Source organism: Antennarius striatus, chromosome 19, assembly GCF_040054535.1.
Source record: "Antennarius striatus isolate MH-2024 chromosome 19, ASM4005453v1, whole genome shotgun sequence".
NCBI classification, from domain to species: domain Eukaryota; kingdom Metazoa; phylum Chordata; class Actinopteri; order Lophiiformes; family Antennariidae; genus Antennarius; species Antennarius striatus.
In genome coordinates this window covers 15,914,177-15,929,232 of record NC_090794.1, presented here as the reverse complement: position 1 = coordinate 15,929,232, position 15,056 = coordinate 15,914,177, and the positions used below count along the sequence as shown (strand labels likewise).

The following is a 15,056-nucleotide window of genomic DNA, read 5'->3' as shown; positions in this document are numbered from 1 at the left end:
TAAACCATGAGCTATGTCACTGTTCTCATTCTTCCCTACAGGGTTTAAATAAACATTTGAAAGAGATGACCAGAGAGGTGAACCTATGCAGAGACCTTCTGGGTGGAGGAGCGGGCCGGCTGTGTGGTGGAGAGGAGCAGGCCCTGATGGAGGACACACTAGAAGGCCTGCAAGAGAGGATGGGGCTACTGGACTCCACCCTAGAACAACACTGTGACAATATGAGAGACAAGCTGCAGGAACACACAACCTTCCAGGTACAATGGCAAACTGTGATAGCAAGTGTGTGATTCTGATCAATCGCATTTGCTTTATTTTATGTGAATGTGTTTTGTGTCACTCTTTTTAGAATGAACTCAGACTTCTGTTCACAACACTGACTGAGAGTAAACACCAGCTGCTGCAGAAAATTACTGGCACTGCAGACAGACCAGCATCCAAACAGATAGAGGTATGGAAGCATATGAATGCCACACGTGTAGTGAATTTAGTTTTGGCTTCCGAGAGATTTCATTAAATATGATGCATCTTTTTCAGTTACTGTCAGAGGTTGAGGACAGTCTGAGAGAGTTCGAGCAGAGGATGACTGAGGTGAAAAGCAGAGCAGACAGGCTCAAATCAGACCAAGTCTCCAATCAAGAACTTCTCAAACTACAGGTATGATCCAATTAGCAGCGTAACTTTTTTTCTCTCTTACTCTGTTTGCCTGTGATATTTTTTATGCTTTACGTGTTGTTGGATTTGTGCAGGATGCATATGAGGAGCTGGTGCTAATGCTGGGCTCCAGACGCAGCAGCCTGAACCACGGCTTGTCTCTTAAGGCTCAGTATGAAGCTGCACTCCGTGATCTCACCGACCTGGTGGACACTGCCCAGGATAAGATGACAGCTGACCAGAAGATGACTGTGGGTTCTGTCCTAGAGGTCCAGATGTTACTGGACAAGCACAAAGTAAGGGGCACTGAAATGCTGCGTACAAAAATTTTGCTCATTTAGAGACTAAATTCCTTCTTCCATATAAATACAGGAGTTTTTCCAAGGCCTGGAATGCCATATGATCCTCACCCAGACGTTCTACAGTAAGGTATCTGGTCTGGTGGTACAGAGTGAAAGCCAGGCTCTAGAGGAGACAATGGTCTTAGCCCACAGTGTTCTCAAACAGGCCCACAGGAGAGGAGTTGAGCTGGAGGGCATTCTGGAGGTAGGAAGGAGCGGGAGAGCCAATTCAGTTCAGTTGAATGAATCTTGAACATGATTTGAACTGCCTTAACTTTATTCTCTTGTTCAGTCTTGGAGCAGGCTTGTGGAGAACTACCAGGCTCTTTGTAAGCAGCTGGAGGCTGTGGAGTGCAGCATCCCCACAGTGGGCCTGGTGGAGGAGACAGAAGAACGACTTGTTGAAAGAATCAGTCTCTACCAGGTAGGAAACATCACCTGGACGGGGTGCAAAAAGATGGAGTGAAGCAGATTGAAGAGCTCATTATTCTTTGTCCTCTAGCATCTCAAGGCCAGGCTGACAGACCATCAGCCCCAGCTGTACCAGGTCCTGGAGGAGGCCAAGAGGCTTCTCCTGTCAGTCAGCTGTTCAGACCTGGAGAACCAGCTGACACAGCTGGGTGAACACTGGCTGTCCTCTACCACCAAGGTTAACAAGGAGCTGCATCGCCTGGATTCCACGCTGAAACACTGGAGCAGGTATGCATGTAAAAGATATCTGAGTTTGTCTTGGAAGTGTGTAGCTATGAGTCAGTTACCTCCACTAACAAAAGTATGAGGAGGTCATGTGATTGGTTTACTTGTGTGTGTATTTTTAAACAGGATTTTCATGAGTCTGTAAAAAGATGAGCCCTGGGAGAATGGAATGTGATTGCGTTTGTGAGACTTATCCAGAAGATGGTATTAATCGATACTGAGATCGGTTCTACTCTGCTTCTGATTGGCTGGATGTGTTGATGACATTTCCAAGTAGTTGAAGCTTTTTCATACAGGAGCTACATTAGAAGAGTTATTATTTAATGGAACCAGATTGGAATTGGCAGCCATGGCATCACCATAGTAGTACTATATTCAAAAATGCTCTTGCTAGATATATGGACATTCTGAGTGCTCTCTAAATTTGTTCTTTGGTCCCGTTGCCATACTTTGAGGTTGAATACAGTGAAACTCATTCAAAAGATGAGACAAACTTGAAGTAAATATCAGATTTTTGTCCTGTCATGTATTTCAGGTACCAGCGAGAGTCAGCGGAGCTGAGCCACTGGTTACAGTCCGCTCTGGGCCAGCTGGAGTTCTGGACCACCCAGTCAGTGACAGTTCCTCAGGAGCTGGAGACTGTCAGAGACCACCTCTGTGCCTTCCTGGTTAGTTTGATGATCACATGATCAGCAAGCCTGACCACAGACGTAATAATCCCATTTACTTTATTAACATTCATAGTGAGATTCCAACTCTTTCATTTTGTTTCTGAAAGGAGTTTTCCAAAGAAGTGGATGCTAAGTCATCTTTGCGTTCATCAGTGCTGAGCACCGGCAACCAACTCCTACGGTTGAAAAGGGTGGACACAGCCGGTCTGAGGGCAGCACTGGGCCAGATCGACACCCAGTGGGCCGAGCTACTCACTCGGATCCCTGTAGTCCAAGAGAAATTGCACCAGGTCTGAGCATAGCAGTACTTTAATACTAGTCCCTGCTTAGTTGCAGTGCTTACACATGAGGTTAGCGGATATTAGCTTTACCATGACTTAGTTGTTGATAGTATTTCATTTTGTATAAGCCCTGTGCTCTCATTCTTTAGTTGCAGATGGAGAAGCTGGCATCCCGGCACGCCATCGCAGAGCTGATGAGCTGGATCTCTCTCATGGAGAACATCATAGAAAAGGACCAGGACAAAATACTGGAAGCTGTAGGTTCAGAGGTGGTTCAGAACTTCTTACAGAAGTACAAGGTAAAAAAAACCCCAAAAAAAACTGCTTTGTGTATTAACTCTTAAAGATTGAATAGTGACACCATTCAGGTCTTACCTCTTCAGCCTCATCACATCATTTCATTTCACAGGGTTTCCACATAGATCTAACCTGCAAACAGCTGACAGTGGACTTTGTAAACCAGTCAGTGCTGCAGATCAGCAGTCAGGATGTTGAAGGAAAGCGCAGCGACAAAACAGACTTTGCTGAGAAGCTGGGAGCAATGAACAGACGATGGCAAATTCTGCAGGGGCTTATTACTGAAAAGGTAACTGCATAGTCAAGATCTTGATCTGGAATGTTCTTACATCATTTTTTGACTAAGTTGCTCTGAACTGTGCTTGCATTTTAGATTCAGCTTTTGGAAGGACTCTTGGAAAGCTGGTTGGAGCATGAAAATGGAGTTCAGGCACTGAGAACCTGGATCGCTGTACAGGAGGAGAAACTGAAGAAGAGGCACAGGATAGAGGATGTAGCATCAGTGCAGAATGCACTTAAAGATTGTCAGGTACGCATGCGTCAGTGCTTCGTGGGCCACACATTGATAGTTGGTTTGAACTTCTTCTTCTTGTCCTTTCGGCTTTTCCCTTCAGGGGTCGCCACAGCGAATCAATTGCCTCCATCTAGCCCTGTCCTTTGCATCCTCTTCTCTCATGATAGTTTGTTTTAATGATGTCTAGAATCCTGGGAATCAAAACGGAGTTTGTTGTTGCAGGAGTTGGAGGAATTAGTGAAGGAAAAAGAGAAGGATCTAGACAAAATGGAGGAACGAGGAAAAGCTCTCATCCAGGACAAGCAAGGAGCTGCCTGCTTGGTTGTAAAGGAGACTCTGAAAGGCGTGAACCAGTCCTGGGGTCATTTAGACCACTTGGTAGGCTGGTTATATCTTTAACTCTCATGACTGCTGATTTAGTTATCCCTTTGTGTCTGACAGTCTGTCTAAACTTCCTATCAGATAAGTCAGTTGAAGGGGAGCCTGCGGTCAGTGCTGGAGCAGTGGACGTTGTACCGGCGAGCTTCGGAAGAGATTAACGGTTACCTGATGGAGGGGAGGTACACTGTGTCCAGGCTGCGCCTTCTCAATGGATCTTTAGAGGCAATAAAGCTGCAAGTGGAGAGTCTGGAGGTGAGGAGTAAAGAAAATAGACTCCCCTGTTAATTTTGAAGAAGTGGTCATTCAAATTAAAGTTAATATTGACTTAAAGTTTGTGTCCATTTATCAGAGCCTACAGGAGGAGATGGATAAACAGGAGAGCAGCCTGAGGAAGTTTGGTTCCATCACCTCCCAGTTGTTGAAAGAGTGCCATCCATCCGTAGTGCAAACGCTCAACGGAGCCCTTCAGGACGTCAACATAAGGTAGGGATGGCATTAGACACATGAGAGACTGTAAAGCTGACGTCAGGTCATAACCACAGGCTTCTCCTCCTCCTCTAGGTGGAATCATCTACTGGAGCAGATCTCAGAGCAATTGAGGAGCAGCAAATCGCTGCTGGGTTTGTGGCATCGCTACAAGTCGTTGTATGTCCAGTGTGTGGCGGCGGTACAGAAGCAACAGGAGAGGACTGACCGCCTCCTGAAGACAGCTACCGACCGGGAGATCACAGAGGAGGAGAGCAGCACCTGGATAAAGGACTGCAGCGTGAGCAGAGAGGGGACCACACATTACAGAATCAAAATTTCTTCAGTGTTAATCATCATATTTTAACTTTCTCCCGTTTGCATTCGTCTCCTTTAGTCTCTTCAGTTAGTCCTGAGGCTGCATTAACCTCTCTCCCCTCTGCAGCATACCAAACTCCACCCCCCCTCTTTGTCTACTTGAATGTAGATTCACAGCATTGTTTAACAAGAGCCTTTTGAAAAGGAGACTGTAAAGGGAAAGACAGATCCCTGATTTACCCTGCGGGGGTCCCCTGGTGTTATGCTGCACTTGTCACATGGGAGATATCTACAGACACATTTAATAATATATTTTTTCTTTTTGCTCTTCTTTGTCGGAATGTTGTGTCTCAACAGTCACTCTCCTTTGATAATATGTAGTCCCCTTGCATAATTAATCAGAATAAGCACCAAAAAGTCTTAACATTTTGATAAGCCATGTCTCTAATTTCCAAACCTTTATGTTTGCAGACCTGCCTTGGTGACCAGGTCTCAGTGCAGCAGTCAGTCCAACAGCTTCAGGCTCTGGGGGAACAGCTGAGGAGCCAAGTGGAGGCGTCCTCATTGGCAGCCCTCCAGTCTGACCACCTGTCACTCACACATCACCTAGCAACAATGGCGTGTGCTCTTCATAGACAACAGGAAGTACTGCAGGTAGTAAAAGCAGAGGTTGGTGGGCAGTGACACACACACACACACTGCTTCCAACACAGAACATTTTTATTTAACTAAGCAGATATGGTAAAGGGAGTATCACGTCTGCATTCTCATTTGGCCTGTCTTGCTGTTTGCAGTCTGGATCTCAAGCTTGCGAGGGTTTCAGAGAACAGTTGGATACATTGATCCGAACAGCAGAGGAAGCTGAACAGGTGCTGAAGGAGTCTGACCCGGTGGGCTCACCAGAGCTCACTGTGGTTCAGACACGGATGGAAAAACTGAAGGTGTGAAAACGCTGCTGTCTTGGTTGTTATTATGTTCTTGAGCTTTAACATCTGATGCTTTTCTTGTCCTGGCGTACTAACAGTGAGTCACAATGTGTTCCCAGGTTCACCTGCTGAAGCTGAGCAGTCTGTGTCCAGACCTGGAGCGGGTTAATGAGTTGGTGTACAGGCTGCCAGTGGCTGACAGAGATGTTCAACGGCTCCAAGGCCTCAACAGAGCGTGGGTCGTCCACTGTGCCCACCTCGCTGAGAGGTTCAGGTAGCTCACATCTACAGAGTTCTGTTATACACTCTGTGCAGCGAGTCGGCAGACAAACACCGACCAAAATAAATACAAGTATATTTTTGAAATGGTTTTCTTTGTTCTTGTTTTTTGCACACATTGGTTTTTTAAATTTCATTACATTACAATGAAATATTTTATATTGTGTCAGCTATTTAGCCCTAAAGGCATTATGTTTATTTAGTAAGGTATTGATAATGCCTTTATAAGTATATAATAATTTATATATTAAACCACCCTCGTGATGTATTGTTGAAGGGTATAAAAATGTACTTTTAAGAATGTACTTGCTCTGATATGTTTAGTCTTATTCTAAAGTGTCACTAGTTGTTTAGCATCAAAACACCATTAATATATGACGTCTGGTCTCTGCTCCTGTCAGCAAATTGCAGGCGGTGTTGCTCCAGCAGCAGAGTTTCCTACAGAAGTGTGAGGCGTGGATGGACTTCCTGACTCAGACTGAACAGAAACTGGCTGCTGAGACTGCTGGGAACTATCAGAGTCTGCTGGAGCAGCAAAGAGACCACGAGGTCAGAAAAGTGCATGATAACCGATGACTGTTGGCATGTGCTGTCACTAATAACAATATGCTTGCTTGTCCTTGCAGTTGTTCCAGGCAGAAATGTTCAGCAGGCAACAGATCCTCTACTCGATCATTGGTGATGGACATCATATGCTGGATGATGGACAAATGGATGATGGGTAAATGTACTTAAGAACAAATTTCCCAATCAGAAAATGAATTTGTCAGGAGGAACATTCATATTATTCTCACTCATACTCTTAACAGAGATGACTTCAGCGTGAAGCTTGCGTTGCTAAGCAATCAGTGGCAGGGCGTCGTGAGGCGTGCCCAGCAGCGAAGAGGCATTATCGATAGCCTGGTCCGCCAGTGGCAGAACTACCAGGAAATGGCTGAGAAGCTGCTGCAGTGGCTTCAAGAAGTTACCAGAGATGCAGATGTTTATCAGCCTGGAGAAGCAGTGGCTCTGCAGCAGGCCAGGAACCTGCTCGATCAAATACAGGTAGGTTCAACAAGATCACAGCATCCTTCATTCATTACCTGAGTCAAATTCACTTTCAGAAAACAGCTTGTCTAAAATACTCGTAATTCTTCTGCAAGCTCCTGATTTACGTAAAAATTACAGTATAAGTTTAAGTAATAAGAATTAAAAGTACATGTTGACATGCTAACAAAACCCTCACCCCTCCCGCCTTAGACCCCCTTAGTTAACCTGCACCCCCTCTGCACTCTGTCTCTGTCCCTGCTGCTCCAGCTGAGGGAGCGGGTGCTCCACAGGCAGCAGGGGGGCTACATTCTGACGGTGGAGGCTGGCAGGAGCCTGTTGCTGTCTGCCGACGCCATGGCCGAGTCGTCCCTGCAGACAACGCTGATGGAGATTCAGGACCGGTGGAGGCACGCCCACCACCGGCTGGACCAGCAGAGGAGAGAGCTGCATGGCCTGCTCAAGGTGACACACAAGTACACCCACAATAGTGAAGCCCTATTCGTATTACTCGTCAGCGCTGAATTATGGGAATTATTGTCACATTTTTTGCCTGATTTGAATCTTGACAATTTTCAAGTGATTTATCAAGTTCAAGTTTTCACATCTCCTTGAAAACTTCACAACCATTGACGTGACCTTAAATATGTGCATCTCATAACTTGTTTCCGCAATCTTTTTCCTTTTTAGTACCAGGTGTATCTGTGCTATTGAAAACTGAATTTGAGAGTTCACCACTCATTCTTCAGCTGTGCTGCATTGCTTCAGAATTCTTTACCCCATTTGATCTTGAACTGGACTGAATCTAAAAATAGCCTTTATCTCCACCCTCTGGAGCAGAATCTCTCTTGAAGCTGTTTGTTCATTCTGTGGCTGTTGGGTTTTTGCTGTATCACTCCAATGTTGTTCAGGGAGGTTCAGAGCTTAGTGGGTTGTGTGCATCTTTGCGATTAGTGTGACTCTGTGCATGTGCTCCTGTCAGGTTAAGACCTATTGTACGTCTTAACTGCGACAAAGCTGCATCTGTGTGTGTGTTTATGGGAATGCTTTTTCTGTTCTAACTTGTGCTGTGTGTGTTTGTGTGCATTAAGAACTGGGAGCGATGTGAGAAAGGCATCAACACATCACTGGAGAAGCTGAGGGCCTTCAAGAGGAAGCTGTCTGTGCTGCTGCCAGACCATCATGAGGAGCTGCACTCGGAGCAAATCAGATGCAAGGTGAGGAGAACCTAAAGGCTTTATAGCTTCATAGCATTCATGGGCAGCTTTGTATGACATAAAGATGCAGCAGGTTCAATTTGACTAACTTTAAAGGGGCTACAAATACAAAGTGGTATAATTTCCACTCTCATCCAGAAGGAGTCACATTGAGGGTTGAAACCTGTTCACGTGCTCCTTATTTTGAGACGCTGTGTAACATTCATTTGCTTTGATATGCCTTAATTAATGAAGATATTTTAACTAAATCTTTGTCTTTTGTGTCTGAAGTAAACGACAGGCTAAACCAAGAGTCTTTTCTGTTTCAAAACAAACAAGTCTCACACATTCAAAATGTTTATTCCTTCCAGTTAATTTGCATCTATGAAAATTCCTGCTGACTCTTTCTCTCAGTTGCTGCATCATATTCAAATGCTCACACCCCCCCACCCCCCGTCTGTGTCTCTTCTACATACACAGTCACACAGACTTGTCCTCCTTCCACTACTTTAATCTGGCTGCAGGGAGACACATAATCAGACAGACTGGCTGCAAAAACAAAACAAGCATTTCCGTGTCAGCTGTTGATCCTTTTGTGTGACCTTGTTTGTTTTCTTCTTGTATTACAAAAAGTCAAGCTTATGCTTTTCATTTCTGCAGATTTGCATACATTTTGCACTCTAAATAAATTTTTTAGAGAAATCTGTCTTGGTAAACACTGATTAATATCCTACTGCAGTGAACAAGCATGATGCTCTCATTTCCTTTGTTTATTTTGTGTAAAAAATTTATATCATAATTTGCACTGGATGCTGTGTGTCTTCATGTTTCATGCATGGTACATCTTCCCTGAGGGTTGGAGGAATTGAGAGCAGCATCGGAGAGACAGAAAGAGGGGGTGGGGAAACAGGCTGAGTGGGGGAGGGTGTGTGTGTGTGTGTGTGTGTGTGTGTGTGTGTGTGTGTGTGTGACAGAGAGAGAGGGAGAGAGAGAGAGAGAATAGCTGTAGGCAGAGGGGGTGCATTTATGCATATGCTTCCTTTTGTGTGGGTTGCGAAATGGAGACATTCTGTGGGTCCACAAATGATCACAGCAAAACTGTCCCAGTGATGGAGACGGACGACCAGCAGCATTCAAAGGGTTTGTTAGCTCACCTGCCATCAGGCTGAATGTAGCTGTTGTGTTTCCTCTAAGGTATAATTTTATGATAGATATTTTTTTCTTTCATGTGTTGCTCTATAGTCACTGCTTTTATTCATCTCTATTATATTTAAGGGTGCAAAGCTACATCCAATCTGCCGTAGCTGTACTCTGTGTTTTTCCTGAGACAGACACACGATCGACCTCAGCGGGCTCATCTGTGTGTATTAGATTGTAATTCCTCGTCTTGTCCTGTGGATGCAGGAGCTGCAGGGCAGTGTGGAGGGCTGGACCGATGACCTTGCTTCCTTATTCCAACTGAGGGACTCCTTGGAGGGTGTGGTCAATACAGATGACATCACAGTCCTGCAGGAACGCCTCCAGCTGCTCCAGCGTCAATGGGAGGAGGTCTGCCACCAGGTAGGTTCACACAGGTCACATGAACAGGAAGTTATAATATTCTGTTTCCTTCATAAGTGTTCTGTGCTGTGTCTGAATTACTTTGTCGAAGCATTCAATGAATAAAAAAAGTGGTAAAACAAATAATGTCATTGATATTAAATTCTTGTTCTGTACAAGGTCCACATTCTCAGACAGTACTGATGACAGCTGAGGTATATTATAAGAGATCTGCTATCATTAACTCTTTTTTTATGATAGACAATAACAGGACCAGCCATTGCAGGAGTTCACTTAACATTAGAAAAGATTAAATTCGTTTTTTTCTCCTATTTTTCTCTCTGATTGTATTGTAAGTTGAGGAGTGAACTACTTATTATCTGTAATTATTTCTTATGACTAAAACATCAAATTATCATACAAATGTTCTATTTTTTTTCTTTTGTCATCATCTGTCTGCCTTCCTTCCTCCGTCTGTGTCCCAAACCCTCCTCTGGCCTCACCTCCATCCTCGCTTCCTTCCCAGCTGTCCCTGCGCCGGCAGCAGGTGAGCGAGAAGCTGAATGAGTGGGCGGTGTTCAACGAGAAGAACAAGGAGCTGTGTGAGTGGCTCACCCAGATGGAGAGTAAGGTCTCTCAGAACGGAGACATCAGCATTGAGGAGATGATTGAAAAGCTGCGCAAGGTAACGTCAGTCTGAATGAGGGTCAGGCCTGAAATATGCATGCAAAAGAACACAAGCGCTGTTAACTGTGCAGTACTGACTGCACAGTGACTTCTGGAGATAATGCTCTCATGTTTAAGTGGTTTCATCCACACCACACCTTCACCCCCTGATGTTGACCAGCTTCATCTCTCCCAGGACTACCAGGAGGAGATCGGTGTAGCTCAGGAGAACAAGCAGCAGCTGCAGGCTATGGGTGAACGCCTGGCCAGGTCCAGCCAAGACGGCAAGGCTGCCGAGATCCGGCACAAGCTCAGCAAAGTCAGCGAGCGCTGGCAGCACCTGCTGGACCTCATCACCGCCAGGTAGGAGCTAGAAAAGAGCTCGAGGTAGACCTGCAGTAAAAAAAACTGACGTGTTACTACTTGAATAAGAGAAAGGTAACACTTACTGTTCAGCCTACATATCCCATGTTGCAACACTGCTCCTTGTGGAGAGAGGCTTTAATTGTTTATGTATTTTCATCACCATGGTACCCATCATTACATACACACTCCAAGTAGAATTCATTTTCCCACAATGCTGCTGAGGCATTTCCTTGCTGCGGTCAGTGGGGCTGAGAGAGTTCAAAGACCTCTTCCTCCTTTAAACATGTTATTTTATCTAACCTATCTTTCTGGAAACCTCTCATCAGAGTCAGACTATATATATAAACTTGTATGTTATCTTAGAGCGACCCCGACCAAAACTCAAACTCTATCCCAGCTGTTGCTCCGGTTTTTGTCCTCTGGGACCATATGGAACACAGACTGCTGTCTGAGCCCAGATAGACAGCTGCTGTCTTTGTCTCCTATATCCACTGAAAACAGCAGGACAAATCAGAATCTCTGGGAATGCAATGGTTTTATTTTGGGCATTCATTTGATAACTTACATCAAGAGTTTATATTTAAGTCTGTTGTCGCTTTTATGCAAAAAAAAATCATTTTGCAGCACAGTTTTTCTTCTCATTGTGCTTTAAGTAAAGTCCAGGTGAAGGAAGCTTCCAGCCTTTATCGTGTTCACACACTTCCTCTGTGTGTGTTTGATGTCTAATAATCTGACACACACCAGCTCTGTAGCACATGCCTCTGACTGTAAGTCTGTTTTTAGAAACAGCAGCACTTGTCACTCTCAGGCACTCACAGAGACACACACACACACACGCGCGCGCACACACACACACACACACACACACCTCTTTTTTTAACCTTGGAAAGCAACAGTTGTGCCACCCCTCCACTGGCTGCTCCCCGTTGGACAGCAGACTTTACATCCACCCATTTACCCATGTGGAGCACACAGAGCAGAGAGAAGAGTGTTTGGACTGTAACACTTCCTGACGTTAACGTTGTCTTCGGGAATTCCACACCCCATGGTTCTGGATTTAAGGATGGATGACGCGGCAGGATGCCAGAGCGACCAGGATCTGCCGGACTGCGACTGCGATATCAGCAGGCAGGACAAACTTCACAACTAATTGCTGGATCTGTGCTGCAAACATCACCAGCCCAGCAGCTGCATGTGCTGCACATGCTGAGCGATTCTTTTGTGCTTCGGATTGAATGTATTATGTTGGTTTGTTTTTAGCTAGCTTTATTAACCAGATTAAGCATTTGAGTTGCAGGATCAGCATTCTTCTAAGCACAAATCTGGTGTGTCAGAATCACTTGTTGATGTTGTTTTGCAGCAAAGTTGTGCAAAAAGTCAATTGCTCAGAAATTTCTATTATTTTCAGGGAGGCTTGGAAATTTGCATTCCCGTAGTAATCAGACTAATGTATAGATGACAGTAATGAGATCTTGCATGCTGCAGTGTGAAATGTCTGATTGAGACTGTGATGATGTGGAACTGCTGCCTTGCAGCAGATCGTGTTAGAGCTGCAGGACGGCAGCCATCGAGTGGACCTATGTTTGTCATTACATTATGGTACATATATATTGAAAGGCTGGCTTTATTTTTAATTACATCTACATTGAGAGTGAAGCTGGCATTGCTCTGTAGGGCGGGGTGTGGAATGGAGAGCTGGTTTAGACATATGTTGCATATCTTTGACTGTAGAGGACGGAGTTTAGAAATGTCAGAGATTTCCAGACCCAATTGTTGTTCAGAAAGTACGGAGCTGTAATTTTCCAACTAAAATATGTGCACAGATCTAGAAGACTTCTCTATTTGTTGAGCTTAGCAGAGCTAACAGTAGCTCTTTTTTGTGTTGTTTTTATGTGTGGGTTCTCATTCTAAATTCTTAATCTGAATTGATCCATATGTTTCTCTGGGTCACTACAGCTTGTTTACTGTTTTGCACTATTTACAATCAGTTTATACTGTCTACAAGTCAACACAAACGAGTGGTAATCATCAGTGCATATTCATTTACCTCATCATTCAGATTTATAGACATTTTCTTCAGTTAGTTTTGGATCTGTAGGTTTCAAAAAAGACACATGTAATTGAATATACAGTATTTTACAAAATTTACCATCCAAAAAGCTTAGGGAGTATAAAGTTAAATAAATATTTCTTCCTCTTGCATCAATAAATCCTGCATCAAGATGTTTGTGCAACCCACACAAAAAACCGATTTCATATAGAACCCACTCCCGGGATCTGCCCTTGACATAATTTACTGTACTCATAAATACATGTCTAAAAGTCATGTGACCCCCTCTCTGCTTCTTGGTCAGGGTGAAGAAGTTGAGGGAGACCCTGGTGGCCGTGCAGCAGTTGGATAAAAACATGAGCAGCCTTCGATCATGGCTGGCTCACATCGAGACGGAACTGTCCAGGCCCATCGTGTACAACTCCTGTGATGACCAGGAGATCCAGAGGAAGCTCAGCCAGCAGCAGGCAAGTGGGACCTGAATGCATCCGTCCTGGTCTGTAGTAACATAAAGCAGACATGTTTATTAATGTGTGTCTAGGATTTTAAAGTCATTTTAAAGGCATGTGGAATTAACTGCATTCTTGGACATTTTAACCTGTATGATTTATAAACAAGCCTTTCACACACACACACACACACACACACACACACACACACACACACACACGCACACACACACACACACACACACACACTGTCAGACCTAATAACACAGACATCACAGACTGCCTCACTGGAACACTACAGTGTGAGTATAAATACTAAACAATTCCAGAACAACATGACTCATAGGAGATCACATCATGAATCATGCATGTCCATCTGTTTAAGGTTTGTTTTGTCCATCGCTAGTATCAGTATCCTTCCTTCTTCCACAGTAGCGCTCTGGGTTAGATCCTGAGACTTCACTGACGACCTTTTTTTCTGCGGAGCTGCAGCATTAGCTAATATTCATGTACCTTAGAAGACTGACTTTTGTCCTTCTCGAAGCTATTGGAGACATTTGCATAAATATTTTAATCAGTTTTTAGCACAGAAGGAGCTTGGATCCTTCATTAAACTGAGCAAATGCACATGGGGAGCAAAACCAAAGACCATGCAAATAACTAGAGATCTGACCTTGAAGTGCTTATTGTGATGTCTTTGCAGGAGCTTCAGCGGGACATAGAGAAACACAGCACAGGCGTGGCATCGGTGCTAAATCTGTGTGAGGTCCTACTGCACGACTGTGACGCCTGCTCCACGGAGACGGAGTGTGACTCCATCCAGCAGGCCACCAGGGGGCTGGACCGACGCTGGAGGAACATCTGTGCCATGTCCATGGAGAGGAGGCTGAAGTCAGTGCCTGGTTCAGTCTCACATGTCGCATTTATATGAACAAGTGGTGAAAAGATTCCAACATTGTTAAAAGTTGCATTTAGTCATACGTCATCAAAATGTGGCCAGTAGATTCTTGAATGGGCCATCAAGTACATGAGATCTACAGATGCATTTAATACCAACCTGTTTATGTCTGTTCTGTGCAGGATTGAGGAGACATGGAGGTTGTGGCAGAAGTTTCTGGACGACTACTCCAGGTTTGAGGATTGGCTGAAGACCTCAGAGAGAACAGCGGCTCTGCCCAACTCTTCTGGAGTTCTGTATACTGTCGCTAAAGAGGAGCTCAAGAAGTTTGAGGTGTGTCTATGTGGCTGCAGTTTCACATTTATACACTATATAACTGCATCAGAAGATCAGAATGTAGTTTTTTCTTGTTAGATATTGATCTATGTGAATACACCTATAGACAGAGGTCATTACGGATTGACAGAGGAAACAGCATGAACAGTGTCTTGGTGCTCGAGCTTGTCTCCGCCGGTCTGCTCAGCTGCTGCAGTCGATCACATGTACATTCCTGCTAGCTGCCTGTCTGGCTAGGCCAAGGAGTTCTGAACTGTTTGCACTTGATTTGAAAGTTCATTTTAAGTTCTAACACGCAATGCTTACTTAATAATTGCAATGTGTTTTGTTTTTTGATTTTTTTTCTCACACCAGAACATAAAATGTGTGACCATATCCTGTTTATATGCTATTTGTTACATTCCGCGAAGGGGATGTATTGTAAGTACATCCCGCTTCAAAGCAGTGATGTATAGTAATTGTCAGCGGTTATGTGTTCGTCAATTAGTCCGTTTGTCCGTTAGTGCACCAAATATCTTTGCAACCGTTGCAGATAGAAAGATGAAACAAAAAGCACATGACTTGAGTGGCAAAGGGGATGAAAATCAGATGATGACTTTGACCTTGGGAAAACTAGGTCAAGGTCAAATTTCAACTTTTGTACACTTAGGAAATGGATAAGACAGAAAGATGAGGGAGAAGGCCAGTGTGAGTAAGATCTACGGTCT

At 44.3% G+C, this 15,056-nt stretch overlaps 1 protein-coding gene across 1 annotated transcript in view; it reads left to right on the top strand.

Annotated features, from left to right (window-relative positions):
• syne1a (spectrin repeat containing, nuclear envelope 1a) overlaps positions 1 to 15,056 on the top strand; it is a 125,260-nt gene that overhangs the window by 100,415 nt on the left and 9,789 nt on the right. Inside the window, 30 exon segments of the mRNA XM_068343403.1 lie at positions 42 to 257; positions 350 to 451; positions 538 to 657; positions 750 to 950; positions 1,027 to 1,200; positions 1,288 to 1,419; positions 1,498 to 1,694; positions 2,227 to 2,359; positions 2,470 to 2,652; positions 2,793 to 2,942; positions 3,053 to 3,229; positions 3,314 to 3,469; positions 3,677 to 3,832; positions 3,917 to 4,087; positions 4,185 to 4,318; positions 4,397 to 4,601; positions 5,090 to 5,272; positions 5,413 to 5,559; positions 5,664 to 5,818; positions 6,225 to 6,372; positions 6,450 to 6,544; positions 6,633 to 6,867; positions 7,120 to 7,314; positions 7,941 to 8,066; positions 9,450 to 9,605; positions 10,111 to 10,269; positions 10,447 to 10,613; positions 12,971 to 13,133; positions 13,819 to 14,006; positions 14,196 to 14,346. Coding sequence (XP_068199504.1) covers positions 42 to 257; positions 350 to 451; positions 538 to 657; positions 750 to 950; positions 1,027 to 1,200; positions 1,288 to 1,419; positions 1,498 to 1,694; positions 2,227 to 2,359; positions 2,470 to 2,652; positions 2,793 to 2,942; positions 3,053 to 3,229; positions 3,314 to 3,469; positions 3,677 to 3,832; positions 3,917 to 4,087; positions 4,185 to 4,318; positions 4,397 to 4,601; positions 5,090 to 5,272; positions 5,413 to 5,559; positions 5,664 to 5,818; positions 6,225 to 6,372; positions 6,450 to 6,544; positions 6,633 to 6,867; positions 7,120 to 7,314; positions 7,941 to 8,066; positions 9,450 to 9,605; positions 10,111 to 10,269; positions 10,447 to 10,613; positions 12,971 to 13,133; positions 13,819 to 14,006; positions 14,196 to 14,346 — 4,875 coding nt within the window.